The sequence below is a fragment of the Ciconia boyciana genome, chromosome 21 (assembly GCF_034638445.1).
Source record: "Ciconia boyciana chromosome 21, ASM3463844v1, whole genome shotgun sequence".
NCBI lineage: Eukaryota > Metazoa > Chordata > Aves > Ciconiiformes > Ciconiidae > Ciconia > Ciconia boyciana.
Genome location: NC_132954.1, coordinates 7055853 through 7083672, shown reverse-complemented (window position 1 = coordinate 7083672; position 27820 = coordinate 7055853). Strand labels below are relative to the sequence as shown.

Here is a 27820-nt window from a genome sequence, read left to right as displayed (position 1 = left end):
TCTTCCACAGGATCTGATGCCATTCAGCTACAGTCAGCACTTCAGTGGCTGTCCCCAAGCCCTTCTCGAGTGAAGGGCCAGGACTGCGCATGTACCTTCCCCACGCAATCTGACTCAGGAGTGTCACCCCAACATATTCACATTGCTTTTATTTAGGTCTTCTGCCAACAGTTACAGGGTAACAGACACTTGGGACTGCAAAGTCAAAGTTGCAAGCAAAAATCAGGACCAAGGCAAAAAAAAAAAAAAAATCCACAAAGGCAATCAAATCAAATCAAATATAAATACAATGTTCTGGAGCTCTTTAATCATACCGTTTTCTTTAATAAAGAGGTGGTTATGATCTTACAGTATCTTCTTTTGGCCTAATCCAAGGATTTTGTTACTCTTTACCAGTCTTAATTCCACGCATACAAAAAAAAATTGATATTCAACCTTTAAAATATAAGCCATATTTTCTTAATAAAATAAGTTTTGTGCTGCTGCTTGTTTAGTAAGCACTGTACATCAACTGTTCACGTCTATTTAACAAATGGACCATACAGAGTTCAAGCTAAAGCAAAAAAAAAAACCCACAAGAAAAATAACAACCCAAACAGAGTGTCTTGTAAACACCCTATGTACAGTTCAACACTTGCTCATATAAAGGAGGTACGAAAGGGGCTAGAAATTGAACACAAAAGCACTGGAGTCCCGTAAATTTTCTTTCACAACTATTGAAGTGCAAATCACTCAGGCAAGATATGAATTTCACTTGTTTATTGCTGTCCTGCTGTCTGGCTTCCCCTTCCTGAAAGGATCACATTCTTTTGTTTCACACTAATTTTCCAAGAAGAAAACCTTCCGCGAGGCAACGTTGAATGCTTGGGCTCTTTGACACTAAGACATCAGGTCGTACGCTTGCGAATACCAGAACACCCCGACCGCCCCTGGAAGCTCTGGGGAGAGGGCTGCTCTGCCCTCTCGCCCCCGTTTTGCTCAGGTATGAGATAAGAGAAACAAACAGCATTCAACAACTGACAGGTAAATGAAAGTTACTCCTCTTCCCACAAAACTGCATGCACCTGGCGATGTTTCCAGTTGCAGAAGGAACACGTGCGCATGGAGAAGGCAGAGACTCGGGAGCCATTCGGGATGTCCGTGTGGGGTTTGTGGCTAACTACAAATCCCGATATGTATCTGGGTTAACACCTATCCGCTATGGGTAGCAAAATGCACAGCACCTCAACATGCAGTTACTCGTTTGCATCTTGGACAAGAAAAGGGTAGAAATGCTGAATGCTGGAGCCGCGTAGAAGGTACAGTGCATAGTCCATTATACAAAACATGCGGGTAACTCAAACCCCTTCTAAATTTCTTCAAAATGGAAATAGGGTTTAAAGGGCACAGCAGCTACTGAGTTTGGCTTTTTTATTTATTCAAAACCATGAAAACCCAACGCAGAGGGTGAAATAAGGGCAGAACACGATCTGCAAGTCAACAGCTGAGAGTTTCAGAAGCTGTGAAGCTTTTGTGTAGTTAAAATTGCTGTTAAAAGTAGGTGCTACATCAGCAAGTCTTCATTCATAGTTTTCTATGAACAGCCACCTTACAAATGAGTGCAAATCTTAAAGGTCCATTTTACATTTCAAGTCTCAAGGTTAAAAAAAATTGTTACAGAGCAACAAGCTGTTTCTGTAAATGCCCACACTATCTCTTTTCAAATGGTTAAAAATGGCACGTGCCATGCCACAGCTACTAAAAGACATTTCAGAATTCTAGACCCAACTAAAACACTAAAATAAAAACTAGAAACCAAAATACCTTTGCCCCTCGCTGCAGAACAGCAGCCAGGCGCTTTCCGTTGTAATGCTGGTGAACAAACTGATTTGCAGAGAGAACCTTGACCTTAACCCGATTTTATTCTTAACGAGGGGCTTTCTAACACAAGGTGAGCGGGTACAGCCCCTCTGAGATCATTTTGCTTTCAATGAACACAAGCCAGAGTTCTGAGGATGAGATGGAGAGGTGCTGAATTTGTGTCACTATGCAGGCACTTGTGTATAGGAATGTAGGCTTCTCATGTTGACACTTAGTGTTGCATTCCCTACTCTCTAAAAGCCTTCCTAAGAGTTCACTACCCTACTGACCATGAATAGTTCCTGGTCTCCTCCCTGTCACCTTGCAGATATACAGCAGTGGAGGTTGACACAAGGTGCAAAGGAGAATATGAACCAAATACTGTAGTCTTGAGGAAAAATAGGACTGTGCTAAACGTAGGATCTTCACAAAACATGACATCAGTGGGCTCAGCACTTAGTTTGCATAGCATATTGATGTCTTCGTTTTTCACAAACACGTTGCCCAAAAAGAAAACGGGTAGAGTGAATTCCTGGTGTTAGGACAGATCAATGGGCCAACATGACCAATGTGGTTTTCATGAAGGCAAGGCAAGTTTAAATGTCAGAAAGTACAAAACAAAAAGGTGTGCTTCTGTCCACGCGTACGGACAAGGGGCAGTGCTTTTGGTGGGTCTGCCTTGGAAACGCGTTCATGTTTGGCAGTGAAATGACAACAGAGCTCTTCCCTTTAAGAGCTTGGTAGGAGTGTGCGTGCCATTTTTTCTCTTGAAGGAAGCGCTGTGCACACTTTCATATAAATAAAAAATCCCAGATAATCTGCCCACATGATACTGGTAATGAGTTGCTACTACTGCCCCGCTGTGCATAACGGTCATTCTGTGCAGCAAAATGAGTCTGAAAAGCAGTCACTACGTTACTGTTGGGAAAAAGGCTTTTTTCCTGTTACAAACACAAATCAGTAGGAGTTTCCCCCATGACAATAACAAGGATTTCATCATTCTGACTAAGGAACAAAATCTGGTGTGCTTTCAGAATAAAAAACCCTGTGCATGAGATCAGTGATACCATGACACAAAGAGCAGCAAAACCTAGCAGCAGAGAGGGTGACAGTTTGGAGGTGCTGGAGTTGGGGTACGCGGTACTTCAGAAAGCAGCCGACCCGGGCAGACGTGTGCCGAACGCACACGGGAGACGGGCGCTGAGGAGTACCCGGCGCTGCACGGACTGCAGTTGGTAACACTCATCGGACAGGAAACGTTAGAAAACTCTGGCGTGAGCGCACAGCCTCAAGGAAGTGCGGTGATGTAAACTCTGAGAATGTTAATGACTTGTGTATTTTGGCAACAGACTCGGTATCATATAAAAATAATGTTTAGTAAAAAAATCCCGGTGTCCATCATAAAAATTCAGGAAAAAAAAAGAAAAAAATCGATAGCGATTTCTGTCCTCATGGGATGAAGATGCCCCCATTTGTCAGAAACAGTTTTAAATAACAAGTAGTACACTGGAAACAAAAATGGGTCAGCAGCCATCAAACGTGTCCTATATGAAAGTGCACATCTTTCAATGGAGTTTAACCACCATGAGGTCGTGATCTAACACAAACTGCAACTTAGGACCATAGAAATTAACTCCTTCCGATGGAAATATGGACCACCATCAAGACAAGATTACTATTTTCCTTACAAGATTAAAAACATTGAAATTTTGCAGCATCATAGTAAGGCACTCACCCATGGAAAAGTCTGTGACTGTTGCTTCAAATGGCAGCAGCTAACTAGCTTTTAACACAAGGAAGACAGTTTTCAGTTCTGAGCTAAGTGCTAGGGTGCCTTACATTATATGGGGGGAATTATTCGGGGGTGGGGAACTGTTAGTGTTAGAATTCTCCTATAAACTAGTTGTTTTTCCCCTTAACCCATTAAAGCATCTCATATTCTAAAATATTAGTTTTATAAATCTAGTCTTCTGTTTTAAGGCTCTAAAAATCCCCTCCCCCCAACCCCCACAAAAAATACCTACCAGCGCCTGGTGGGCAACGGAGGACCAAATCCGCCATTTCACAGTCAGGAGTCTATAGTATTGCATCTTAAAAATGAAAACCTGCTTCCGCCTCCTGGGAGTTTTATCCCTTCCTTGAATGCCTTCATGTGTTTGGTCAGGTCAAAATTTTGCAAAGCCAGAAAAATTAAAAAAATAATCATCGGTCTCTTCCAATCCTACAAAGGTGTTGGATCTTTCTGTCCCGTGGTGCTGGTCTCCTGCCTCGAATCGACGCTGCCTGCCCTGCAGTGATTTCTCATTGGAAAAAAAACAAGGTGTCCCAATGCTTCCTTTTTTGTATGGCTCCTACAAATCTGAAAGCTTTCTTGAGTGAGGTAACAAAAGTTAGGCTTTCAAGCAAAGTACATGGTACGTAAAGTGTCCTGATGAACCTGCACAGCCTTTGCCAAGGCCTGGGGGTCTCTGCCGTTGCTCTGTCCAGATATATGGCTGCCCTCGCCACTGAAAATCAAGGAAATCACTGCATAATTATTTCATATTTCCCTCCCAGGAACACTGAGAAACCCCCTTGGAGATCAGAGTTCATGAGCGCTGGCAGCACAGGACAGCATCTCACCGCAGCGTACGGGGATGCTGTGCGTGCCGGTGATCGTGCCTGGCACCGCGGAGATTCTGGCACCTCGAGGTGGCTGGTAACAATCAGACACCCCAGGGATGCTCCTCCAGGCCCGGGATGAGCCCAGGATGGGATTTAATCCTCCTTTACCCCCAGCTCCTCCTAGGCTGGGACCTAAGAGGATGCAGCTACGTGTGGATCTCCCCCCCAAAACGGGTCTGCTGCAGCACTGCTCTGACAGCGGCACTTTCAAACCCCGAGGCAGGGTGCTCACGCCCCCTGCCCATCCCCGGGGTCTGCCCTCCCGGGACCGCGGGCAGAGCCCCCTCACCTGTCGTGCTCCTTGTCCACGAGATGGTACCGCGCTCTGAACGCCACCAGTCGAGCGTAGTACGCCGGGGCCGGGATGGAGACCGAGCGGGTGCAGCGCACATAGGTATGGCACAGCTGGTACGTGAGGATCTGCAGCTCATCCGCGGTGAACCGGTTGTCATCCCAGAGTACGTAGTAATGGGATGGCCGGCTCGTACCCTGGGAAGGAGAGGGGGAAGTGTGAGAGGTGCTGCCTGCACCCGGACACAGGCAGCTGCCTCGCATCCTCATCACCCCCTCCCTGATCAAAACAACTCGGCAGACAGCCTGGCCAGGAGAGATGCCCGTGCTTCCCTAATTTGAGAACCACACACGTGCACAGGCACCATGAGGCAGGAAAGCCCTTAGCACCGAGGTGCAAACCATTAACGCAGCTGCGCCGTGCCCAGGCACTGCCGGTGCTTCTGCGCTGCCGCCCCCAGCTACTGATGCTGCACAGCCCGTATCGCACCAGCTCCCCGCCAAACCGGGCCAGCTCCCCGCTGTCCTTGCGGGGGGAGAGGAAGCCAAAAAACCTCCCTTGCAGAAGCAGCTGTAGATTAAATGAGTGCAATTTTTTCAGTACAGTTTCTGACTAATCTTGGCTGCCTGAAGAAAGGCAGCTGCAAATCAAGCCGCCTGCTCCAGGGACAGCTGGCCCCAGCTCTCCCGCCCACGGCCAGACAACAGGTCCCTGCTGACGACCAGGCACCCCAGCGAGCCTGGCATGCTCAGACGCCAGCTGACAAGCTGCTGAATTGGCCACTCTGAAGGAGGAAAAATCTCATAGGACAGATCCTTGGCTCCAGGAGAGAAATCGAGTACGTGCCACATAACGCAGCAGCAGTGCCGTCCCAGCACCTGCTTGCCAAACCACCACAACGGCAGCTTGGACCGAACTGCCCACGTCCCCGGTGCCGGAGGGAGGCTGTGACAGGGCTGGGTTGGATGTACGAGAGTGCAACCTGCAACAACAGCCGAAGAAAACCAGCAGCATCACAACAGCCAGCTCTGCAGCGCAGTACCTGAATGCCTGCATGACTGCACAGGTAGAAGTCGAACTCAAAGGGGTGGGTGATATTTGTATCCACTGTTGTTCCTGCTGGGATGTTCCCGCTCTTCCCAATCTACAGGGAATAGAAAGAGAGACCCAAACACTGCAGTTTGGTTACTTCCAGCTGCTCAGAGCACCGTCTGTAACACACCTGCCCTGCGCAGGGTCTCCAGTTCAGCGTCTGAGTTTGAGAGCACCGTGCAGAGCTGCTCCCCAGGTGCCCATTAAGGGGGGACAGAAGCAGCTCATCCCGCTCTGCTCTCTGCCTGAACACGCTTGCTGGCATTTTCTGCTAGCATCAACACCAGGCATGACATGGAGATAGAGCAAACGGCATCAGAAGGAAAGCAGGCAGGGTGAGGGCTGGGCACTGGCCCATCCTACTGCAGAAATGAGGATTAAGTGAGCAAAACTCCAGGGATCTCTGTGGAGAGTGTAAGCTAGACTCTCTGCCACAAGATACTGGGACTTCTGCACCCTGATCAAAAACTGTCCTCAGTTCCCAAGATTAAATCTTCATGCTCAGGTAGATCCAGAGCCTGGTTAGATTAGATCTAACCTCTACATTTATATCAAATCTAGGAAAAGCTACAGCAATCAATGTTACTGCACAGCACACATGAACAAGCTGCGAGCAAGCAAGGGGTTATTCATCCTGTCACGTCAGCGGCTACAGCTATCACCAAAACAACAGATGTTTTCAAGCTGACAGAGGCTATTTCAAGAGAGTCACCAGGATCATCAGCACCCAGTAACTCATAATAACGGCAAACAGCTGTCTGGGTTTCTAGAAGCAGCCTAATCCGCATGGATGCGGGAGTCAACCAAGCAGCACGTTTCATTCAAGAGCGAGCTCTCTGCCTGCCAGCGGTGAGCTTTCCCCTTGGCAAAGTCAGGGCTGGCTTTTCCCAAAGGCCGGGGATGAATCAGCCGCCTCCGGCCCCGGTACCCCGTGGCGCTCACCCTCTCGTTCTTGTCTGCACAAAAGAGACGGGTGTGATGCCTTTTCTGGACGACGATGTAGGTGATGCCAGGCTGGTAATCCTTTTCCAGTTTGATGCAGGCGTCTCGGATCGCTAGGAGCTCATAGTGAAGGATCTGGAGAGACAAGCTCATGCAGAGTGAGGGGACACGCCGGCACCCAGCCATCCCTGTGCACCCTTAGGGAACCCCGCGGGAGCTGGTGCAGCCCCGCTGGCCGACGGGCATCCGAGGGGTCCTCACCTGTGGGAGCTGCCCCTCGGGAACGCCGTCGCGGTAGAAGATGATCCTGGTGGGTTTGAAGCGGGTGGATTTGTAGAACTGGATGAGGAGCTCCCTCACCATGTAGGACAAGTCCTCGATGATTTCCTGGCGAGGACGCTGCACGCGCACCGTGGCACAGTACCGGCTGGGGTGGGCATCCATGCTGCCCACAACCTGCAGCAACAGAGACAGGCCAGGCCCACGCGTTACAACGGAAGGATGGAGGGGACGTGGGACAGTCCCAGCCTCTACCTGCTTCCAGCACCCACAGCTGGCAGCGGGCAGAGCACCTGAGCTCACAGATCAGGAGATGGGACAGCAAATACTGTGCAGGCAACTAGTGTCCAAAAAGGACATCCCTAGTCGTGGCCACGTCCTGGTTTCACATTCTGCCATGCCCTTTGTGGTGTTTACGGGAATTTCCAGCGAGACAACTCTGCTGGTGTCCCTGAGCGACATGGCTGTGGGGGCTGTTGCTGCTCTGCCCCAGCTTCACCCCGTCCTGCCCAAAAGTGGAGGGCGAGGGGGGAGTGGGGCTGCCCTTTACACCTGCCTAAGCCCTTCTCCCTCTGTCCCTCACTCCAGAGGTTTCTGGCTTCCATGAAGGACTGTGTGACCCCAAACTCTGCTCTGCTGTTTCACCAGGGCAATGACACCCCCAGAGTACAAACCCCTCCCTGCAATGCTCTGTATCACAGCAGGTGAGGTCTATATCACAGCAACACCAGGGAGCTCTGCTATCGGCCGGTCCTCACCCTTCTGACTGCTGCACAACTGCCCTGCCCGCCCCGGGCTGCCCAGAGACCCTCTGCCCAAAAGGCGACTGAATCAGGTCAATGTTTGCACAGACCATCTGCCGGCACCACATCCCTGCGCCTGCCCTCGCTCAGCCGCAGGCAGCGGAGCTGCCCCAGACAGCCACGATCTGCCCCGCCGGTGCTGCCGCCTCCTGAGGACACAGCAGGGTTGAATCACTGCACAGCAGCCGTCGAGCAGGGAGTTCCCATCGCAGCCGAGTGCTCTGGAGGGGAGACCTCAAAGACGTCAGGGCAAAGATGCCGAGAGCAGCCGGGCTCGGCCGTGACGCAGGGCTGGGGGTGCAGCGTGAGTCACGGGCGTCAAAGCAAGTGCTGGCCCATGCTGGGAGACAAACGCCCGGCTGCTTCGCTGCACCACGCGGTCCATGTCCCCCCGAGCGGAGGGAAGGCACCGCAGACCCCACATCCTCAGCAGCGTCGAGCAGCTGCCCCTGCCCTCAGTGTCGGTTTCACTTTTGCTTCGCAAAGGGAGCTCTAGGGTCTGGGCTGCACCAGCGGAGCCGATGTGCTCAACAGGAATGTTTCCTTTGGCCTCAGCCATGGACCCCCTTCTATTGTCTAATTAACGACGGACCAAGGACAAGATCAAGGCCATCTGAAGGCTCGACCTTTCTCCTCCCCTGCAGCTTCAAAAAAGCTTTTATAAAAATTAAAAAAAAACCAAAACACCAAAACCCACAGTGGTCCTGTACAAAAAAACACAGAAAATGTTTTTGGAGTGGAAGCGCCGCCGCCAGGAAACAGACTATTCTGTCCCACCCACACCTACAGCAAACAGCCAAAAGCACTTCCCAACCCCTTCTAATTAAGAAAAAAAACACTCCTCCAAAGATGCATCTGCATGCCAAGGAAAACCTGAGCTATGAGTCCTGGAAAGTTAAGAACTTAATAGGAAAATGCTGACGTGCTTAATTAAAACAGATGCTACAAGAACCTGACACTCTCCTTCGGTGCAACGAGCACAAGGCAACGTCTCAGAGCCCCACGAAGGGCGCGAGCTGCCACCCAGCCTCGCCAGCGTGCGAGCGGCACCTCACTCGATGGATGCTCATTATTCATTTGGGGTGAAGGGAAATCCTCCTCCCCAAAAGGCTCTGAAGCAGCCCCATCACCCCAGTTCTCCCCAGCTCTCCCGCCTGGGGAAGGGCCCTCCTAGGGCTGCACTGCAGGGCCGGGACGCCCGGCGAGGACTGCGGCGAGCACAGCGGCCGCGCCGAGCTCCCCGCGCACCCTGTCCGACAGCACTCGTGGGTTCCAGCACATCACGAGCCCCATCTGCTGGCAGCGGCCAGCTCTCCTGGCCCCTGCCAGCTCTCCCCGTGGCTCCCCAAAACTGCAGCTCCTCTGCGGAGAGGCAGGAGGGGACTGGGGACCCACCACCCCGGGAGTGGGACTGAAACACCCGATAGGGCATGCGGCCACCCTGAGAAGTGTCACTATGGGGACAGTAGTGACACAGCCCCTTTATGGACACACGAGTCCTGTTCCAGCTCCTGCATCCCTGCAGGACTCTCGGGCACCAAGCCTGGCCCTGGAAAGGGAACTTACAGCCGTTATGGAGGGTTTCTTCCCATCTCCTGCCGGCGGGTGAGTGACATCGGCCCCGAGGAAGATCACCGGCTGCTGAAAGACGGCAGAGCTGGTGGGAGAGAAGAGAAAGCAGCAGTCAGCCTTTCGGGGCCATCGCAGGGTGATGCACAGCCCAACGGAGGCGAGCAGATCACACAGAGGACATCTCCTGACCTCCGGGCTCTGGCCTGGGCACATCAACAGCTCATTACAAGGCGAGACAGGTTGCAAACCCCCATTTCAAACAGTTACTTTATGCAGCCGCCCACAGGCCCCCTCTTCCCCAGGTAAAGCCAGGCAGGCAGCACCACGAGGAACTTGGGAAACCCCCAAAAACACGAGAGGCAGGAGCCGTACAAACCGTTGGTGAGGCACAAGGATGTTGTTGATCCCGCCAAGCTTGACGTTGATCTTGAGGCAGAGGTTGGAAAGGGTCTGTGGGGAGGTTTTCACCACGTTCTTGACCTGGACACACTGCGTGGCCATTCCCAGGAGGGTGTCCCCAACGCGCTTCACCTCGGCTGCGGGCAGAGGAAGCAAGTGAACAGACAGGCAATCAGCAACGCACTGCTTCCAGCAGCGTCCTCGGAAATGGGAAGAGAAACCACCGCAGGAGGAGCAGAGCCAGCCCTGCTGAGTGAGAGCAAAGCCCCTCTCCTCTCCCCGCTCACCCCTGCCCCAGACGCACCATACACTGGAGTTTTCCCTGGCAGGATGACAATGATGAGCTGAAGCCCCGAATAGGTGTTCTTGAGGTGTCGAAACATGGGCTCCACACTGTCTGCACCCTGGGCGTATTTACAGAAACAGGGCTGGCCTTGGATCGGCATCCCTGCATCTTTGGAGATCTTGCGCAGCTGGTCCGTAAAGTTCCTGTGCCCGGGAGGAGAAGCATTCAGCCCTGAGCCCTTCTGCACGGCAGCTCCGCCGCGCGTCCCGGCCACCGAGCGAGAAGGGACCCGCGGCTGGAGTGCTGCAGCACAGGACAGAGATGGAGACATCACATCACCACGTCTGTGGTTTTACAGCATCCAGCAAGTGCACGGCACGGGAAACACAAGACCAGCACGTGTTAGAGCTGAACCATCCCCTCTTGGTACTCTCTTACCCAGGTACTGACTCTTCCTGAAGAGTGATGGAGCTGTGAGCGATTCTCTGTTAGAAAGCTGGAGAAGAGGGGGGGAGACCTGCTTGATTTCCAGATGATTTGCAAAGCTGATGCAAGCCTTCACTTACCAAACCAGACAAAGCACCTCGGCCGCACTGTGGATTTTTGGATTGCCAAGGATAAATTTGATGCAGGGAGAGCCAGAGAGAGCGCGGGGCTCCCAGCTCTGCCGCAGAGGGGTCACAAGAGGAGTGCGGTGTCACTCCCACCTCCACCCAGTTACTGCAGACGTAGAGACTTTGAGCTGCTCCAAACCATCCCAAACGTTAACTGTGCCAAACACCCAGAAGAGGCACACAAAATGCTCGCCTCGATGCATCCATCCTCGGTCAGGAGGAACCTGAGTCCCCAGCAGAATCCAAAACCAAGGTGACCATTTCCCTAAATCAAATAAACTGTCCCTGCTCTGTGTCACTTTGCTACCCAAGCAGAGAATCTCTAAGCTACCAAAGCTTTTCAGAAAGCCTAAGACTTCTCTGTAATAAAAACCCATGGCAAGTTAGGATGCTTCCTACACGAATTGTATTATTTCAGAAAGGGTATTGCGGAAACTTTTAATTAAATATCCTCACAAGCCCATCTCTCTGAGGAGATTCAGCTGAGAAGAGTTCAGTACAGCTTTAGGGCTGACAGTATCAGATCACAACACTGCAGCTACCTGATGCAAAGAGCAGATGGAGGAGAGCCTGACTTTCAGCTCACGTGTGCTGGAGTGCTGATGCGCTCACTCCAACCTGGCAGGTTTTGCGATGGCTCAGGGACTGTTTGCAGCCAGGATAAACAGTCAGGCACTCTGGATAAACTAACAGAAACAAGACTGAACACCCAGTCTGAACCCAGATCAAATTTGTACCATGAGCAATTCAGATCCGGTGTTAATGACGAAGGATGTGCAGACCCAGGCTGGGAGCAGCAGGGTGGCCGCACCACGAGCCACGGCTCCCCCACGTCATCCCACCCGCGCGGGCTGCCCCTTTCCTTACTTCAGCACCTCCTCTCGACACTGCTTCTGCGGGGCAAAGCAAGCAATCGCCCAGACTTTTATCTCAATGCCGTTGTAGAACTGCTTCCCTCGCATGTCCCACACGCCTTGGTTGGGAGTTGCAATGGCCCGGTTCTGCAAGGCAAACAGACAGTCAGAGCGCTGCCGTGTCCTGCCCGGCCCCACGCCGGCAGCCCCTGGGGAGCGCCCGCACGTGCCGTGGTTGTGCTCCCCATCACAAAGCCAGACACACTCGCCGGAGCCAGCTCCCTGCACTGCCAAGGTCTGCCGCGGCGCGTGGCGATGGGCAATTCAGAATCTCAGCTCCTCAAAGGTGATGGAAAATTCACCCGAGCTGCCTTACCCTGAGCATCCCTCTCCCCTTCAGCTCACTCTTTTGTCTCTGAATGACCCCTGGCTACACTTTCAGAACAATTATATCGCAAAAAAACCAAAAAAACCCAAACCCAAGGTGCCCTGATAAAAAAATTCCAGCTCTAACCTACAAACCTGAAGGCAGCACAAGTTTTGCTCAGAAACAGCTTTTTCTGGTGTGAAAGCATCGCTCTGCACAACACAGCCCAACACCCGGGCAGTGCAGCCCTGCTTACCCTGCCTCCGTACTGCAGGATGGGCGCCGGCAGGACCCTCCCCGTCACCTCCGTCATGTCATCTTTCACCTTGATCCCAAACTCCTGAATGTACGGATCCAGGTTGTAGCTGGCGTTCTTCATCTGCAGAGGGAAGGAAGAGCCATGGGAGGGAGCGAGACCAACTGCTGCATCCCACACAGCTTCAGCTGGCCAGGAAACACGGGCACCTAAGGTCATGTTCTCTACAGAGCTGAAGTCCCCTCTGTAAGGGGAGGGCAAGCGGTTTAACACAAAGGGCCAAACCCTGTCCTCCAAACTGACCCACGGGGGACCTGGTTTTTGAATGCACTGACCAATGCAAGCAAGAGCAGAGCCTGCTCCTGAGATCTAAGGCTCCAGCAGGAAGATTCAGACTGGCAAGAGACTGTTATCAAGAGTCCCAGAAGGAATATCAAATGTCCCCAGCTTCGAAAGCCCAGAGACATCGGTTTGGGTAACAACAGCATCTTTAACCAGCTCCTGCCCGGCCGCTGCCAGAGCCACGTTTGCCGTTCCCCTGGCTTGCCCCAGGCTGACCTGCAGTCAGAGTACCCGTACCGCAGCCCCACAACGCACAGTCCCCATGTACACCCAGAGCCGGGGTCATTTCTCTAATTTGTTTTCCTATTTTTAGTTCCAGCTCCCTTTGGGTCAGGTTCCATCAGTGCGAGGACCGGAATTTACTGCACACGAGTTTCCACAGTCACTCTGAGCTGGGCTCCTCTATGCAAGTGTCCATTACACACATGCAGGCATCTCTGACCAGGGATTCAGTGAGAAGAAGGGGATAAAACCAAGCCATTAACCCCACCAGCATCTTCTGAGCGGGTCACAGCTCTCCAGCGCAGAGCAGCTGAGGAGCAGGACCACAACAAGGTTCATCACGGACATGACACCGTAGCCTGCCATCAGAGCCCCGGCCCCGACACCATCCCTCGCAGGGACTCGCGCCACGTACCAGGCGACTAATTTCCTCCTGCCTGTCTGGGGCAGACCTGGCTGTTGCTTTTATCATGGTTGACGTTTGATTGTCTGTGAGCTTCTTGATGCACCGCTGGCCTGCCACGATGTTGCACACCTGCACGGCAGAGGAGAGACAGCAGCCACGCGTTAGGGACAGGCGAGACACGGGAGACCACGGCTGAGCTGCCCTGCGGGTACGGCACTCGGGCCCCGCAGCCAGCCCCAAATCAGAGGTGCCGAGCCTGCAGCTGCAGGAAAATGGCATTTTTACAGCATGGTCTCCTCCCTCACTTACTAGAAGTGGCTCTTGCCAGGTCAACATTGAGGCAACTAGTGCCCACGACACATCAGCTGCAGAATATTGGCATGCATCTGCCAGCAAAGGCCACTCGGCTTTGCTTTGCACGGTGCCCAAAAGCCGGGGCGCCCAACGGTGCAGAGCCGGCACTCACCTCCAAGGGCAGGTACGTGTGCTTCTGCTCCTGGCCAACCTGGAGACAGGGCAGGTGGGGGTATTTCAGCTGCAGGTTGTATTTCTGCTTAAAGTACTGAGCCACTGTGCACTCCACTGTCTGACCGCTCTCCAGCTGCAGGGGAAACCTGGCAGAGGCAGGACACGAAGGATGCACCTACTCAAAACAGACACTTCCAGACCTCACCACTACTTACTCTGGCTGGGAAGAGAGGGAACTGGCAGGCTCCCACTCCAAGCTACCATAAAAGAAAATAAAAAGCACAACAGTGGTATTTTCAGAAATCGAGTCAGGAATACTCTGATCCCAGTGTGGGACTGAGGTCCCTAAATAAAGCTCTCCCTCACTAATCCAGCTAATCAGGGCAAATGTTTACTGCAGGACATGCCACGCATGCCACTGTCAGGTACAGAAATACAGCACGCTGGCACTCAGGAGGACTTCTGTGCTTGGTGCCCACCCTGGGAGCCGAGCTGAGCTCCAGGCAAAGGTTATCCGGCCTCTCCCAGTATGGGGCAGCGGCTCTGGGGTGGGCAGAGCATGGGGGGCAGGAGGGGTGCATCTCCCTTCAAAACCACAGGGGGGAAAAAAAAAATATCAAATTTCCAGGTGGCAGGGCTGAGGGGTGCCGCACCGTCCATAGCCGGAGCGCATGATACCCCAGCCTCACCCAGCACCAGCTGTTCCTGGCTCCATAAAGAGCTGTGTGAAAATGAAGCATTGAGCCGATATTCTTTATGGAGCCAAAATTAGACAGGCGAGCCAGCCCGAATGCCCTGGCGAGGCGTCGCATTCCTCCTGCACTCGCCAAGGCCGAGGGCTGGGACCCAAGGATGCTGGAGCAGAGGGGCAGCGGGGTGTACACGGTGACAGGCGCGTGAGCCCCAGCGAGGTGCACCCGGAGACGGGGTTGTGCGAGGAGGAAGCACGGCTGTGGCGAGGGAGGTGCCCCCCTCGGCAGGGGCTCTGAAGCCTGACAGCGCCAGCCTGAGCGGGCACTGCTGGTTTGGTATCGGGCAAGAACGGGGAGGAGAGGTTTTCTGCCAGCGCTTGGGTTTGTACAGCCAAAACTTCTTGTGGTTTTTTTTTTTTTTTTTTACTGTTGGCAAAATTTCTGGAAAAATTGCAGAAACCTGGGGGGCGGACAGCCTGAAAAACATCCCCCCCTACCCTCCAGCTCCACTCAGCGAGCACCCAGCAGAGAGCACAAGTACAGCCCCTCCTGCCCCAGCACTGTCCCCACCGCTGCCTGACGGGGAGGTCTGGAGGGTCCGCCTGCCCTTCCCTCCAGCCTCTGCCTCGAACCCTGTTTTGCTTCCAAGCCTTTCCAGGGGCAATTCCCAGGGCAAACCCCAGTGATGAGCCCTGGAAACACCCGTGGGCTGTGGCACCCGACAGCTTGGCGCTGAGGGCACTCTGTGGTGCTGCCGTCCCCATCCATGAGGGGCTGCGGGGAGGAGGGCAGCCCCCTGGCACGGAGGGGTGCCCAGGCCCAGCCTGCTCCCAGGCACATGCAAATAATTTCAAGGCAGGGAATCACTTTATCCCCTGACAAAACTTCTGCTTTGGCAGTGTCTATTTTAAGAAAGAAGAAAACCAAACTCGGAGGTAAAAACTAGGACAATTCCTGGCATGTTAGCTCCCGCCCGCTGCAGCGCGCCGCCTGCCAGACAAAGCATCCTCTGCACTCCCACCCTCCCCTGCATCCCGCTCGTCTTCACCGTGCACGACACGGAGCTGCGCGAGCTGCTGCGCCCAAAACCGCTGCAGAGCACCGAACACATCTCCTTTTGCCATCGCAGGCTGGAGTTTCCCGTCCAGCTCTCCCTAATGACACCAGCAGCTGCTAAAATGGAGAACAGCTCAGATTTTTCCAAGGGCATCTTCCCACCCGCCTTACGTCTGGTGGCTGGCCGGCCGCCTGGTAACGTTACAGACACGGTATTTCCTCTTCATCTGCCCGCAGTGGGTAACCTCGACTTTCAGACCTGATGCAAGACACAGCAGAGTCACCGGTAAAGGCAGGAGGGATTCCCCTTCGCCCAATTTCCCCAGGACACCGCCAACACCCGCCTTAAATAATTAGCCATTTGCAGAGCAAGTACGCTTGCAGATGCCCTGTGAAGTGCACGAGGGAGGCAACGGTGCCCCAGGAGACATTTTAAATGTGCATCCCCCCTGCACCCCCACCTCGCTGCAGGGACTGGGCAGCAGATGAGCCACGGTGTCCGGGGTAGCACCCGGCTGGGGACAGGTCCCCAGCGCTCCCCGGGGGCTCTACCTTTGATTTCCTTGGTGAAACGCACTCTCTGCGAGTCCGTCAGGGGCTTCGGCTGCTCGTCGATGTTCCGTATGTCCAGCACCTCGCACATGAACTCGATTACGGGCTGGGCTTTGTAGAAGGCGGTGGCCGACACTGCGGGACAGATACCATGATGTGTCTCTGCTCTCTCCCAGAAGACGGACCTGGCCCAAGAGCTGGTCGGATCCAAACACGCCCAGCCCCACTGCTGCAGTTCCCCACTGCAGACTCCCACCCCACTGCAACCAGCGCTGGGTGGCCAGACCCCGTGCACAAAGCCCCCAGCCCGAAGCACAGTGCTGGGACCTCGCCGTGAGTGAGTGGGACCGTGCTGCGCTGGGCATGCTGGAGAGCAAAGTGGTTTTGCCAGCATAAAAAAATACATCACCATCAATGTTGAGCATCATCTTCCACATGGCAGGCCTGACCGACTGGTGGAAACCGAACCAGACCTCCCTGCCGCCTCCCAGGGGGTGGTAGTAGCCTTCGGGGGGGGAGAAGAAGGAGCGGCCGACGGGAGTGTACCTACAAACCAGGGCAAACCGTGTCAAACAGCACACGCCAGCCCCACTGGCAGCGCCCGTGAAGCACCCTCAGCCCCTCCGAGCCGTCGCTCGCCCCACCGGCTGCGTCACCCCATTTATTTCTATTGCAGTAGCATCCAGAGCGATAGCACCAAGCCGTGCGGCAGGCACGGCTGCCTCCTCCCAAAGACCATCAAGGCCAGCCCCAGCCACAACAGCCTGCCAAGGACAGCCAGTCCCCTCCCCGGCACGCTCGGTGCTCGCGGCACGGTCCCTGCCGCCCCCGGCACCCACCCGCCAGGCCGCCCCTTGGCGCAGGTACCTCATGGAAGCCAGGTGCCTCATGGCAACATCCAGCGCCTGGACGGACTCCAAGGGGACGGGGATCTGCCCGCTGACCAGGGCCTCGTGCAGCATGCGCCAGCTCACGATGGCCATCCATTTGATGGAGACCTTAAATATCCTGTCCTTGCCTTCCCCTGGGATCGTCACCTCAAAGTCAACCTGGGTGCAGAAGGGAGGGAAGCAATCATGGCATCCCCGTAGGCGCAAAGGGAGGAGGTCGTTTTTAGCTGGGCCTTCCCCGGCAGGAGGCAGCTCACAGTGCCTGCACGGGGCTCGCCGCCCCCTCTTACCCGCTCGTTTCCAATGGGCAAGGCCGTGACAGTGTAGATGTTCTTCTTCCCATCATAGACTGGCTTTCGGTCACCGAAGATCTGCGGTTTGAAGTGCTGTACCATGTACTCCACGACTTCCCTACGCAGGTGAGCGGGGCAAGAAAGAGGGGCAGGGGGAGAGAAGGGCAAAGTTCATTTTGCCGGTTTCTTTACAGCCTGACACCTTCTGCGACCTGCCTGGTCCCCAGCCTCCCTACCCGGGGCACTTCCGAGCCGCAGGGCACCAGAGAGCAGGGCCGAGTCCCTCCCGGGCAGGAGGGTCCCCGGACAAACAGCCACTCGCCCTGCAGCTCGGTACATCAGCTTCGGCAGAACGAGTTTACACGGTTTACCCACCGAAGCTGGCTGCAAACCCACCACACGTGCCGGGAGGGCGAGAGGGAGCGACTCGCTGCCTGCGGCCGCCGGGAGCATCTGCAGCATCTGCTCAACGGCCATCAGGGTGCAGAGCTACCCAGGCTGCCGGGGCAGGAGGGGACGGGCAGCGAGTAGGATGCCAAAAAGAAAAACACAGAAAAGTACGCAATGGCCCAAGGTCTGGGGCTTGCTATTTTTAAATACGGGATTGTTGCCAAAATAGCACAGCTGCTTTGAAGAAGCAGGGGACTGTGCTGGGGTTCAGGACCTCCGAGGCTGTGAGGGGCAGGAACCAGTGCTGCTGCACAAACACAGCTGGTGGGTCCAGCCACCCGTGGGCGCTGGGCTGCACTGTGACCCCTGTCACAATGTCACCCTGATGGCTTCCACCGGTGAAGCTGGAGACAGGCACTTACAGAGCCTCCACAAGGAAACTGGAAGCGGGGAACAAGCGCCAAAACCTCTAATACTTGCCTTACCTGTTGACTCTGCGTGGACATTTGTCGGGCTTGATATCCACTTCATAATGATACACATCAATCTTGGGAATGTCCACTTCAAAGTAGTTGGCCAAGAGCTTGATGGGCTTCCCAACGGTTCCTATCCCGGGCCGACGCGGCGCTTGAAATACCTGCTGCAATGGTGGCAGGTATGCGCCTGCAGCTGCGGGGAGAGAAAACGGGTCAGGAGGGCTGGGAGAAACCCCATGCCCAGACAGACAGACAGACAACACAGAGCCACGGCACTCCCCGTCACCACATCCCGAACCGGGAGGTATCCCACTACTCACGCTCCTGGCAGGAGATGGCGGTGGCAGAATTCAGAGCAGCACAGCTGGAAGCAGCTTCCCCGGGCACCGTCCAGCAAGCGCCGGCGCCAGCCGAGCCATCAAAGGCCAGTGCCGAGCCCTCCGCCCTGCTGTGCCGCCACCAGCTGTGCAGATGTCAAACCACCCACCAGCAGATAAATAATCCCTGCTTTGCCTTAGGGAAAGGAACTCATCTGGGGCCATGCGTGGCAGCAGCACAGACCGTGGAACTCCCAATTGCCCGTCCTGACCACGGGCACACCCGCGTCCTGGCATACACCACGATACCAGTAACTCAATTCCCTGACCAGATGCAGGGACAGAAGGCCACGTTCACTTTTTCTGACACCGAAGGACAGGTTGTACCGAATGTTCACATTAAAAGAACTTTGAAAGCACCCAGTACGCCGCCTCCAAGCTGCACTTCAACTTCTGTTTCGTGCAAGAAATGTCACAATATGCAAACAACCAGAACAGCGGCAAGAAACTCTCCAGCCCTGGCTTTAAAAAGCAAGTAGAGCCTCGTATCTGTGCCGAGAGCTTGCCACGGGTCTGCAGCAGCAGCAGCAACCTTCGCCTGAAGGGTCTGGGAGACATTGGCACATTGAATTAGTGAAGATATACTTAGACCAAGGCCAGTCCTCCCAGGGCTGTGGCGTGCTTTTATTGCCCGTCCCTTCCCCAGCTCCTGTGGGAGGAATCCCTCTCCGTGGCACCTCTCCAGGCATCCCCAGCGTCCCATCCCGCAGGACGGCGTTTGCCAACCAACAAGCGCAGAGAGGGCCAAGCATCGCCTGCCCTGCCGCACAGCAGCGACGGCGACATCAAAGCCGACCCACGCTGGGCTCCAGCGCACAGAGCGCTTTGTTGTAAGGGCAGCTCCAAAAATAGCCCAGGTCTGACAGCTCCCCAGCGCCGAGCGGGAGGCGGCACCGGACTTGCTGGGTTGCGGGGTGAGGAGAAACGGGACACTGTTTCAAACCCCAAAGAAGAAAGCACCCATCTAATGCTGCCAAGGGGCTTTGCCACGAACAGAGTGGTCTCGCCCAGTTCCATCTGCCGGTTGTGGCTGGTGGATACACTCTACCACTGCCTCCAGGCATTTTCCTCCAAATACATCACCCATGGAACGCTCGGGGTCGGTTCCAGCAGGGAAGGGGTTTGCAGGCACCCTCTGCCCCGTGCCGGGGCTGGGGTGGTCCTGCCGTGGGGAGCTCAGCCAGGATGCCCCAGCAGCGCAGGCAGCCTTTGTCCCGCAGCCAGGCCAGCCCCTGCCCCGCTGATTTACAAGCCAGCGCCGGCACAATGGGGAGGCTCTGCCCGGCGGGAGGAGGCGAGGGACCGCATCTGCGCCGGGGAGAGAAATACGGCCCCGCTGGGACGCCCAGGAGGCAAAGCGAGGGGCCGAGGAGCCGGCAGCGGCCTCACCGCCTCCCTCCCCGCTGGCTTGCGTGGCGTAGCCGGGGCTGCTGGCGCAGGTGACGGCATCTGCCGCCTCCGATGGGAGAGCAGCACCGGCTCCACTGGCGCAGAGCTGCAGGTCTGCAACCTCCCCAGGGGGATGCAATTCCCCGGAGACTCTGCCGGCGGGGACCCGCAGACACACGTGTTTTCCCCTCCATCCTCCAGCAAATTCCGACTCACTGCCGGAGGGAGGATGCCACAAGAAACAGGAAACATGTTATTGCATCTGCACTACACGATTATTTAACTGCTAGATTTCGCAGGATAACAGCTCATTTTGGTTTTATACCGGTTATTAATGATTGCGTTTCAAACTCCAGGTCGCAGAATAACTCAAGTCCCAGTATCTGAACTTTTCTTTTATCCTTAACCCCTCCACAATGTAATTCTCAACTGCTGTTCAGCAAAAAAAAGTCGTATCAATGAGGAAGGCTAAGTCCAGGGAAGTTGCTGATAAAAACCAGAGAAAATTAAAAACAGTTTGATGAAGACCTCCTATGAATTATGGGAGGTAGTGAAAAAATTCAATCCCAAATCCCCACTTCAGGCAGCCTGGGCCCCAAAATCGTAAAGAAGGAAGTACCAGTTTTTCCACAAAGCCCATTACACAGACTTACTAGTGAAGTTCTGGAGATGGAGGGATGGGTACCACAGCACCGAACTGCGTTTCTAAACTGACAGCACCCTTGGACTCAAAGGTATCTTAAAATATTGCCAAAGAAGCATTCAACACCGCTGCTCTCCAAGGCGAGATCTGCCCTTCCTGCCCCGTTCCCACTTTGCCCATCTCTACCTATCCCAGTTTGCATCTTCTATCTGTTTCTCAGACCCCGCGAGGTCTCGCCCAGCTGGGCCGGGTGCGGGGCGCGCAGCGCGTGGATATTCGGAGCGCTCCATCTGGGTGGCCAACTGTCCAAGTCAGCCCCCAAACAGCATCCCGGCTCCAATTTCGGCTCCTGAACACATGGTGCTCTCAGCACCCCTTGCTCCCATTCCCTTTCTTTTTAAATCTGAATTTCAATTCCAGGCTAAAAATATCAGAAGCAGAAAAATAGAAGACCAGCAAACTTCAGATTTGCCGTTCAGTTTCGCGCCTGATCTCCGCAAGACTTTTCCTGCCGACGGAAGGCCGCAGCACCGCAGGACACCGAGGGGACAGGACAACCCTTGCGAGCGTCCAGGGACCAAACTGCGGCGTTAACTTCTGCAAAGCCAACCTCTGCTCTTGCTTCTGCCCTGCGGCAGGAGCCTGGGAGCTCCAAAATCTGCCCGGAGCCCCAAGCCTGGGGCTAACCCAGCCCTAGTGCCTCCTCAGGCGAGGCAGCATGGGACTAAGCAGTCCGGTGAGCAAGACGGGGATCTCCGAGGCCGATGCGGGGCTCGGACCCCCGCAGGCACTCGCAGCTGCTCTGGGGCAGGGCGGCCACCAGCACCCCCGAGACAAATGGCTGCGCCGTGCTCCAGGAGCAGCTCCTTTTAAGAAACTGATTTTCAGATGAGCTACTCGTGGTGTAATTCATGTCTCCACATGACGAACATTTCTTGGCAATCACCAGCTCCCTGGCTGCAAGCTGATGCATTTTTAAATCATGGTTTGCAATCAAAGAGGTATTTGCCAGCGCTGCTGGAGCCTCCGGTCCCTGCTTTGCCTTTCGAGCAAGAAACCACTCAGCCCACTTGTAAGACCTGCCGGAGGACAGCAGCTCTCCGCTGCCTTCCCTGCAACCACATCAAGGCCAGCACCCGCAGTTTCTCCTCTTCTGGACCTTCTCACCCCCGAGACGATCCCAGCAGCTGTGCGTGAGCAGGACAGCATCTCCACGTCCCCACGGCGTCCCCGCAGACGCAGGGGACGCAGGGCAGCAGCCACAGCTCGGCAGCCGCCCGGCAGCACTTCGGTGCCGGAGAGGAGCTGAAGCAGGTTTGGGGTAGGCAGGAGCTGTGCTGCAGAGGGGCGACCAAACGGTCCCGCACCCATCCCACAACCCTGGCGCTGCACCAGCCGGCCCAAAAATAACGCTTTGCTGTACAAACCCTCTCGCCGGAGGATCACCAGATGCTTTATGAATGCGAACCTTTGCAATTAAGATCATGAATCACAGATGAAGGATTCAGCCTCCAGCAACACAAAAGTTGGCTCAGGACTTGATACGAGCCACGAGATACTGCAAACACAAGATAACGTAACCAGGCAGCCCGGCTGGAGGGAGCAGTACCGTGACGGCAGGGAGGTGCTCTGCAGAGACCAGGGCAGGACACAAGCACTGAGGATGGGAAAATTCACCCCTGGGCCGACTCAGAGGGTTTTATTTTGGTGACCGCAAACACATGGTCCTCGAACACAACGAGCCAGAGCAGCCGCCCTGGCAGCCCAGCCCCAGGCTGCAGGGGTCGTGCCACCCACCCGGAGCTCGCCCAGCAAAGAGGGGAGTGATAATGACTTTTCCTTTCTAAATTACTTTGAGATCCAAAGATTTTTTAAAAGCCATTATCACTCAGTGCCTGTGCGCGGCCTGGCACAGCGGTGCCTACCTGGGATGTGGCTATTTATAACAGCGGCAACATCCAGCACCTCCGGCGTGCGAGATGGGCTCTCGCCTGGCCTCGGCTGCTTCGGCCCAGGTGGGAGAGACCCCGAAGCCCTTTGGTGAACACACAGGCTGGGCTCACCCCTTCCCGCACCACTCAGGGTCCTCCCCCGCTTTGCCTTGGCGCAAATCCTCCCGAAAGCCGCCCTCCACCTGGCTTGGAGGACGCTGTGCCAGGGAACCCCGGGCAGCACGACGTGGCATCCCAGGGCAGCTCGTGCCCGCAGCCCCCGGCTGCAGCTTGGAGCAGCAGAAAAGGGGCCAGCGGCGAAACGTGCCGGTCCCCCTTCGGTAGGAGCCTCGTTAAAAAGCTCCCCAAACCGCCCCAAGACAGGGGGGCTTCTGCATACCTCGACTCTCCATGGTGAAGCTGCCCAGGCTCCCACTTTGTCATGTAAATGTGAGCGCCCGGGGCCGGGGGCTGGAGGGCGAGTGTTGTTCCTGCAGCACAATGCGGCCAGTGAGCGGGATGAAATCCGCCTGCCATTATAAATTCAGCGGCCCGGGAGGAATCACAGACTTTCGCACACAAAAGCCGTGCCCCGGGGACGCGCCGGTGGTGGGAGCATCGCCGTCACCGGGAGCATCGCCGTCACTGCCGCCGCTTCACCGGGTGCGCGTGAAGCACCGGCGGGCAGAGACGGGCGGCGAGGGCAGCGCCACCAAGGTGAAAGTCCGTTTGGGGTAATTAGCGCTGGAATATGCTTTGTTTCTGTTATTTATTGTAACAGCTGGGGAACACGACCCGCTGCCCAACAGCTGCCTGCACCCGGGCAAAGCCGCCGGTGGGACGGCATGAAATTACCATGTCATTTAAATCCTCTCCAGCGCCGCATTCAGCCGAGGGGCCACGGGAACGGGGCCGAGACAAAAGGGAGTTTTATTGCGGCGGCGGCGGGTCCGTGACAGCCCCCTCCCCGCACACCCAGCCCCGCCAAAATACAGCCGGGAATCGGAGAGGGGCAAGCGGGGCCACGGCACACCAAACACGGCCGGGCACGCAGCACGGCCCATCCTCGCCCTGAGCCATCTCCCACCCTAAACCCGCCCCAGAAACCCCTCGGGGAAGTGAAACCCACCCATCGGGAGGCAAAGCAAGCGGCAGAACCAGCAGGAAAGGCAACTGCTGGAGGGGCGAGCAATTGGCTTTCCCAATCTCCAGGCTCAACGTCTTCAAAACCGCTGGCTCTAAGCAGCGACCGACGCTGTCCCACAAAGCCCAGACTTCAAAAAGCACCGTCTTATCTCTGCCAACCCAGACATCGCACCCACCGCCTGCTCCTTCCTGAGTCGCCGTGACCGCAACCAGGTTCACGCAATTGCAGGCGCTTTTCGGTTTGACACTAAACTGAGTTTAAGTAGATCATGCCCACGCGGGGCAGAGGGCTCCGGCTGCAGCCGTCGATGCGCAGCATTAAACCCATCCCGTGGACCAGAGCCCGTCTTCCGAGGGAAAGTCTGAGCTGCCCAAGCACTGCTCCTGCCCCGCGTTGTGGTGGCTGTGGCCAAGAAATGTGCCAAAACAGGCTCTAATCTGTTTTACTACGGTATTTACTTCTGAAAGCAGTTTAGTTCTTTGTATCCTCAATACTGAGCACCAAGCGTTGCAAAGGGCATTGTTGTGCTGTGTCAAACCTGAGCTTTCCACTTGGAAATCACAGGCGACGAACTCGAAGGTGTTAAGTTAAAATCTGCCTCGCCGAGGCCGGTGCCCCCGCACCCTGGCGCGCGCAGTCCCGCAGTCCGGGCTGGGCCAGAGAGCGAACCTGCAGACACTACGATGGAGCATAACAGACAGCAGCAAGAGCATCACCACCTCCATCGCACCCGTTCACAGGGATTGCAAACCAGCTGCTTTGGCTCCAGGGAGAGCGGCGCGGCGGTGCCAGCGGCACGGACGCGGCTTGAGCCGCGGTGGCATGAGCCGACCCGCGAGGGTCTTGCTGAGCCAGCCCTGGCTGCCCAGCGGCTCCACGTCCCCCTTTTTGGTCCCCCTGACGGGGCGTGAGGAGCACCCGGCACCGTGAGTGCCACCACCTGAGCGCATGGGGTGGCTCGTCCGGACCGCGTGACCCCGCACTGCGAGCCCGGGCTCCCCGCTCACGGCACCTGGACCGGGCAAAGGCCGAACCCCCTCCTGCCTGCCCCGCAGGGTCTCCTGCCGCTCCCGCAGACTTTCCAGGCAGCAGCCAGGGATGTGCAGAGCTGGGAGCAGCAGACAAAGGCAGCCCCCAGCGCCGGAGGGGACAGGACAAAGGCGACGCCGGCTCCTCTCCGCATCCCACCGCGGCCCCGCGCTGGGTGCGCCGCCCCACGGGCACCCCGCAGAGCCGTTGGCCGGGGGCTGCCGGTGAGGAGGTTAAAACCTGCACGCAGCTCCGCCACAGATCACCCTGCCGAAAGAGCGGCGCTTTTCTGCCTGATTTGGCTTCCTTTTAATGTCTGCCATCTTAATAACTTGTCTCTTGTTTTGTTCTTCCCTGGGTTTAGAGAGAGGCTGCAGAAAGTGGTTAGAGATAAATCATACGTCCCGTGACTCCAGGCTAGGTGCTTCTCCCAGCTTTGTTTCTTGATATAATCCCGTCCCTGAAACAGGCACGTGTGATTTCATGTTTCCTGAAGATAAAGAGATCCAACAGATGGAACAGCTTTGGGGTTTTTTGCACAGGAAGACAACAGTTAAGATTAACAGCATTTAGGAAGTTTGTGAGGGATAAAGAAAACTAAAAGTTGGGGGGAAACCGACTTCAGTTTTTAACACTAGTGCGCGTGTGCCTCCCCGAGCAGCGCCTGCAGGTCAGAAGATGTTCCAGGATCCCCCGCCGCCTTTCCAGGCGCCTTCACGTTGGGCACATCCAGGCACGCGCCGGGTTTCTGCTTTATTACCCTGACAGGTCGCAGCCCGGCATCGTCAAGGCTCGTACGCGAGGCTCAGCCGTGCCTGGGGTCTGTCGGCAGGCAAAGGGATGCTAAAGCAGGGTGGGATCTGCGGTGGCTCCTGCGACGTGGGTGAATGTCTCCCCTGCACGCAGGGTGACCCAGGCTGGAGCAGACGCCCCCCAGCCAGATTTGGGGAGAAAAGGGGAAACTCCCAAGAGCGCAGCATCAGAGCCCTGCTCCCAGCGCAGCCCCCACCTCGCCGGGGACCCCTGTGCCGTCAGCGGGACCCAAACCCAAACCTGTCCCCCCCTGAGCGTGGCCCCATCCCATCCAAGAGATTCTTTTAAAGCACCTTAACAGAACTAGTTAAGGCTGGCGGTAGGAGGGTGCAGGCTTGCCGGCAGCATTATCTGTGTCGCCCCGAGGCCGCAGCACCGCTATCGCCCCAAGGCGCCGGCAAAGCCCATGACGCCCCTGCGCAGCCGCCAAATCACGGCTTCCAGAGGCCAATAAATCAGCCCCAAACACAAAGCGCCAGCAGCCAGAAGGTAACGCAGACATGAAGAGATGTCCGTGCCACACTTAAAATTAAATACCGTCAGGAAGGACCAAAGTTTGATTGTAAACGTGCAGCAGTTTTATGTCAAAATCTCGCCACGCCACCGCATTACAGCGGGCAGCAAACTTGCCGGCACGAGACCCACAAAAGGCCAGTGGTGCCCATCGCTCCCTCCTCTCACCCTGCCTTATTTGAGGCACCAAAATTGTGCAAATTAGAGCAGCACAAGTTCGCGATGCTCACGCTGGGCGCGGGAGCGAGTGTCTGCCGATGCGACGGCCGGGCGGGCGAGTTTTGGGGAACGGCTCTCCAAACCCCCACGGAGCAGCCCGGGGCGAAGGGGCCGGGACCGAAAGCACCGCCAGCTGCTCCCGTCCCCAGCCGGGTGTGCGGAGGTAGGGGTGGGGGGACACGGGGGTGACTCTGGAGCTCAGTCCCCACGGCCCCTCGCCAGCGGCCGGCCGTGCACAGCCCCGGCTCCGCGCATGCCCCGCCGTGGGGCGAGGAGCCGCTTCGTGCTGTCACGGCGCGCAGCATCGCCGGCTTCGCGCCAGCTCCCAGCCTGCGCCCCGCTCCCCGAAACACCGCAACCAGGGGGCCGGGGAGCCGGGGGGCCGCCGCTGCCGCTCCCTGCAAAACAGGCCCTTTTGCGCAGGGCTCGCACCGCGCTTTGGGGGGGCCCCCACGCTCCCAGCCCTGCTGCCAGACAGGTCCCCCCGACCCCGCACCCCAATCCTGCGGTGCTCTGTCCCGCACGGGCCCCTCCGCCGCCCCGTCCCCTCGCACCGCTGCTGCTCCCCAGGGCACCCGGGCACAGGCCCGAGGCCCCTCGCTGCGCTCCCCCCGGAGCGGGGCGGCCCTGCAGCCCCCCCCGCACCCCCAGCCCCCCCGGGCGGGCTGCAGGCCCAGACAGGAGCGGCCCCTGCACCCCCCGCCCCGCCCGCCCCTCACCCACCGCTGCTCAGCCCCCCCGCGCACCCCGATACCCCACGGCAGGGCCCCCTGCGTTCCACGGCGCGGCCCGCCGTTGCACATCCCTCTCGCCCCCCACTGCGGGGTCCCCGCCGCACATCCCTCCGTTGCGCGGCCCCGCCCTGCGCCCCCGCGCCCCCAGCTCTGTAGCCCCGCCGTGACAGACCCCCACAGCGGGGCTCCCCGGCCCCCGTCGTGCAGCCCCCGCCGCGCCCTCATCACCCGCTGCAGCCTCCCCGTGGCACGGAGCTCACTCCCCGCCGCACGCTCCTCGCCCCCGTTGCACGCTCCTCGCCCCCCCCGGGGCGCAGCGCCCCGGGCCCCCGCAGGCCGCCGGTACCTGCTCCCGAGGGTCCCGCTTCCATCCCATCCACGCGGGCGCCGCTCCGAGCCGGGGGCCGCGGGCAGGGGCCGGGGCCGGGCAGGGCCGGGCAGGGCCGGGGCCGGTGCTTCACCGCCGCCCGCCGCAGCCGCCTCTCGCCGCGCCCCAGCGCGCACGCGCCGCCGCCGCCGCCCGGCCCCGCGCCCAACAAAGGCGGCGCCCGGCGGCCCCGCCGCCATCTTGGGCCCGCGCGAGGCTGCGCGGCCGCCCCGGGGCCGCTCCCGGCGGGCGAGGGGCAGCGGCGAGCGGGAACCGGGCGGCCCCGGGGGGCGGCCCCGAGCCCGTGCCCGAGCCGGTGCCGCGGGGCCGCCCGGGAGCCGGCAGCGGCGCAGCACCGGCCGCCGCGCTCGGGCCTGCCCGCCGCTCCGGCGCCAGAGACATTTGTTCGGTTTTTTTCCCTTGTTTCGACGCATTTTGTGGTGCCAGGCGGAGCAGGAAGCGGCGGGGGAACCGGTTCTTGTGTTGGCGGCTTTCGCGTTACTCCTCCGGTGCTCCGGGCCTCGCCGGCCAGGAGCCCCCCGTGGCCCCGCTCCACCAAAACCCGGCAAAACTGGGCAGAAAGGCCCCGTTTTTCACCATATTGGTTGGAGT

At 57.0% G+C, this 27820-nt stretch overlaps 1 protein-coding gene across 3 annotated transcripts; it reads right to left on the bottom strand.

Annotated features, from left to right (window-relative positions):
- Positions 1–131: 131 nt before the first annotated feature.
- AGO1 (argonaute RISC component 1) lies at positions 132–27340 on the bottom strand. 3 transcript variants are annotated; one of them, XR_012045988.1, is made up of 20 exons: positions 27188–27340; positions 18056–18239; positions 17178–17298; positions 16865–17046; positions 16407–16543; positions 15998–16132; positions 15617–15704; positions 13696–13843; positions 13239–13358; positions 12260–12382; positions 11650–11783; positions 10187–10371; positions 9860–10019; positions 9478–9568; positions 7091–7285; positions 6830–6964; positions 5838–5939; positions 4793–4992; positions 3864–4346; positions 132–195 (listed from the first exon to the last, which is right to left on the bottom strand). XR_012045988.1 is itself a non-coding variant. In XM_072885263.1 (19 exons), the coding sequence occupies exons 1-19, from the start codon at positions 27210–27212 to the stop codon at positions 4238–4240; spliced, it is 2574 nt and encodes an 857-aa protein (XP_072741364.1). In that variant the 5' UTR covers positions 27213–27340; the 3' UTR covers positions 132–4237. The 3 variants fall into 3 exon arrangements, 2 of the variants coding, with proteins under 2 accessions (XP_072741364.1, XP_072741365.1); XM_072885263.1 differs by having other exon boundaries at positions 132–4346; XM_072885264.1 differs by lacking the exon at positions 27188–27340 and having other exon boundaries at positions 132–4346; positions 18051–18213.
- Positions 27341–27820: the final 480 nt, after the last annotated feature.

What these genes read in the sequence shown, in the direction of transcription:
- AGO1 (XM_072885263.1), bottom strand. Translation starts at nt 27,212, where the DNA reads ATGGAAGCGGGACCCTCGGGAGCAG. An exon ending in AGCGGGACCCTCGGGAGCAG is followed by an intron (nt 18,240 to 27,187) that starts GTACCGGCGGCC and finishes CTCTCCCCGCAG; the next exon opens with CTGCAGGCGCATACCTGCCA. An exon ending in AGGGAAAACTCCAGTGTATG is followed by an intron (nt 10,020 to 10,186) that starts GTGCGTCTGGGG and finishes CTCTGCCCGCAG; the next exon opens with CCGAGGTGAAGCGCGTTGGG.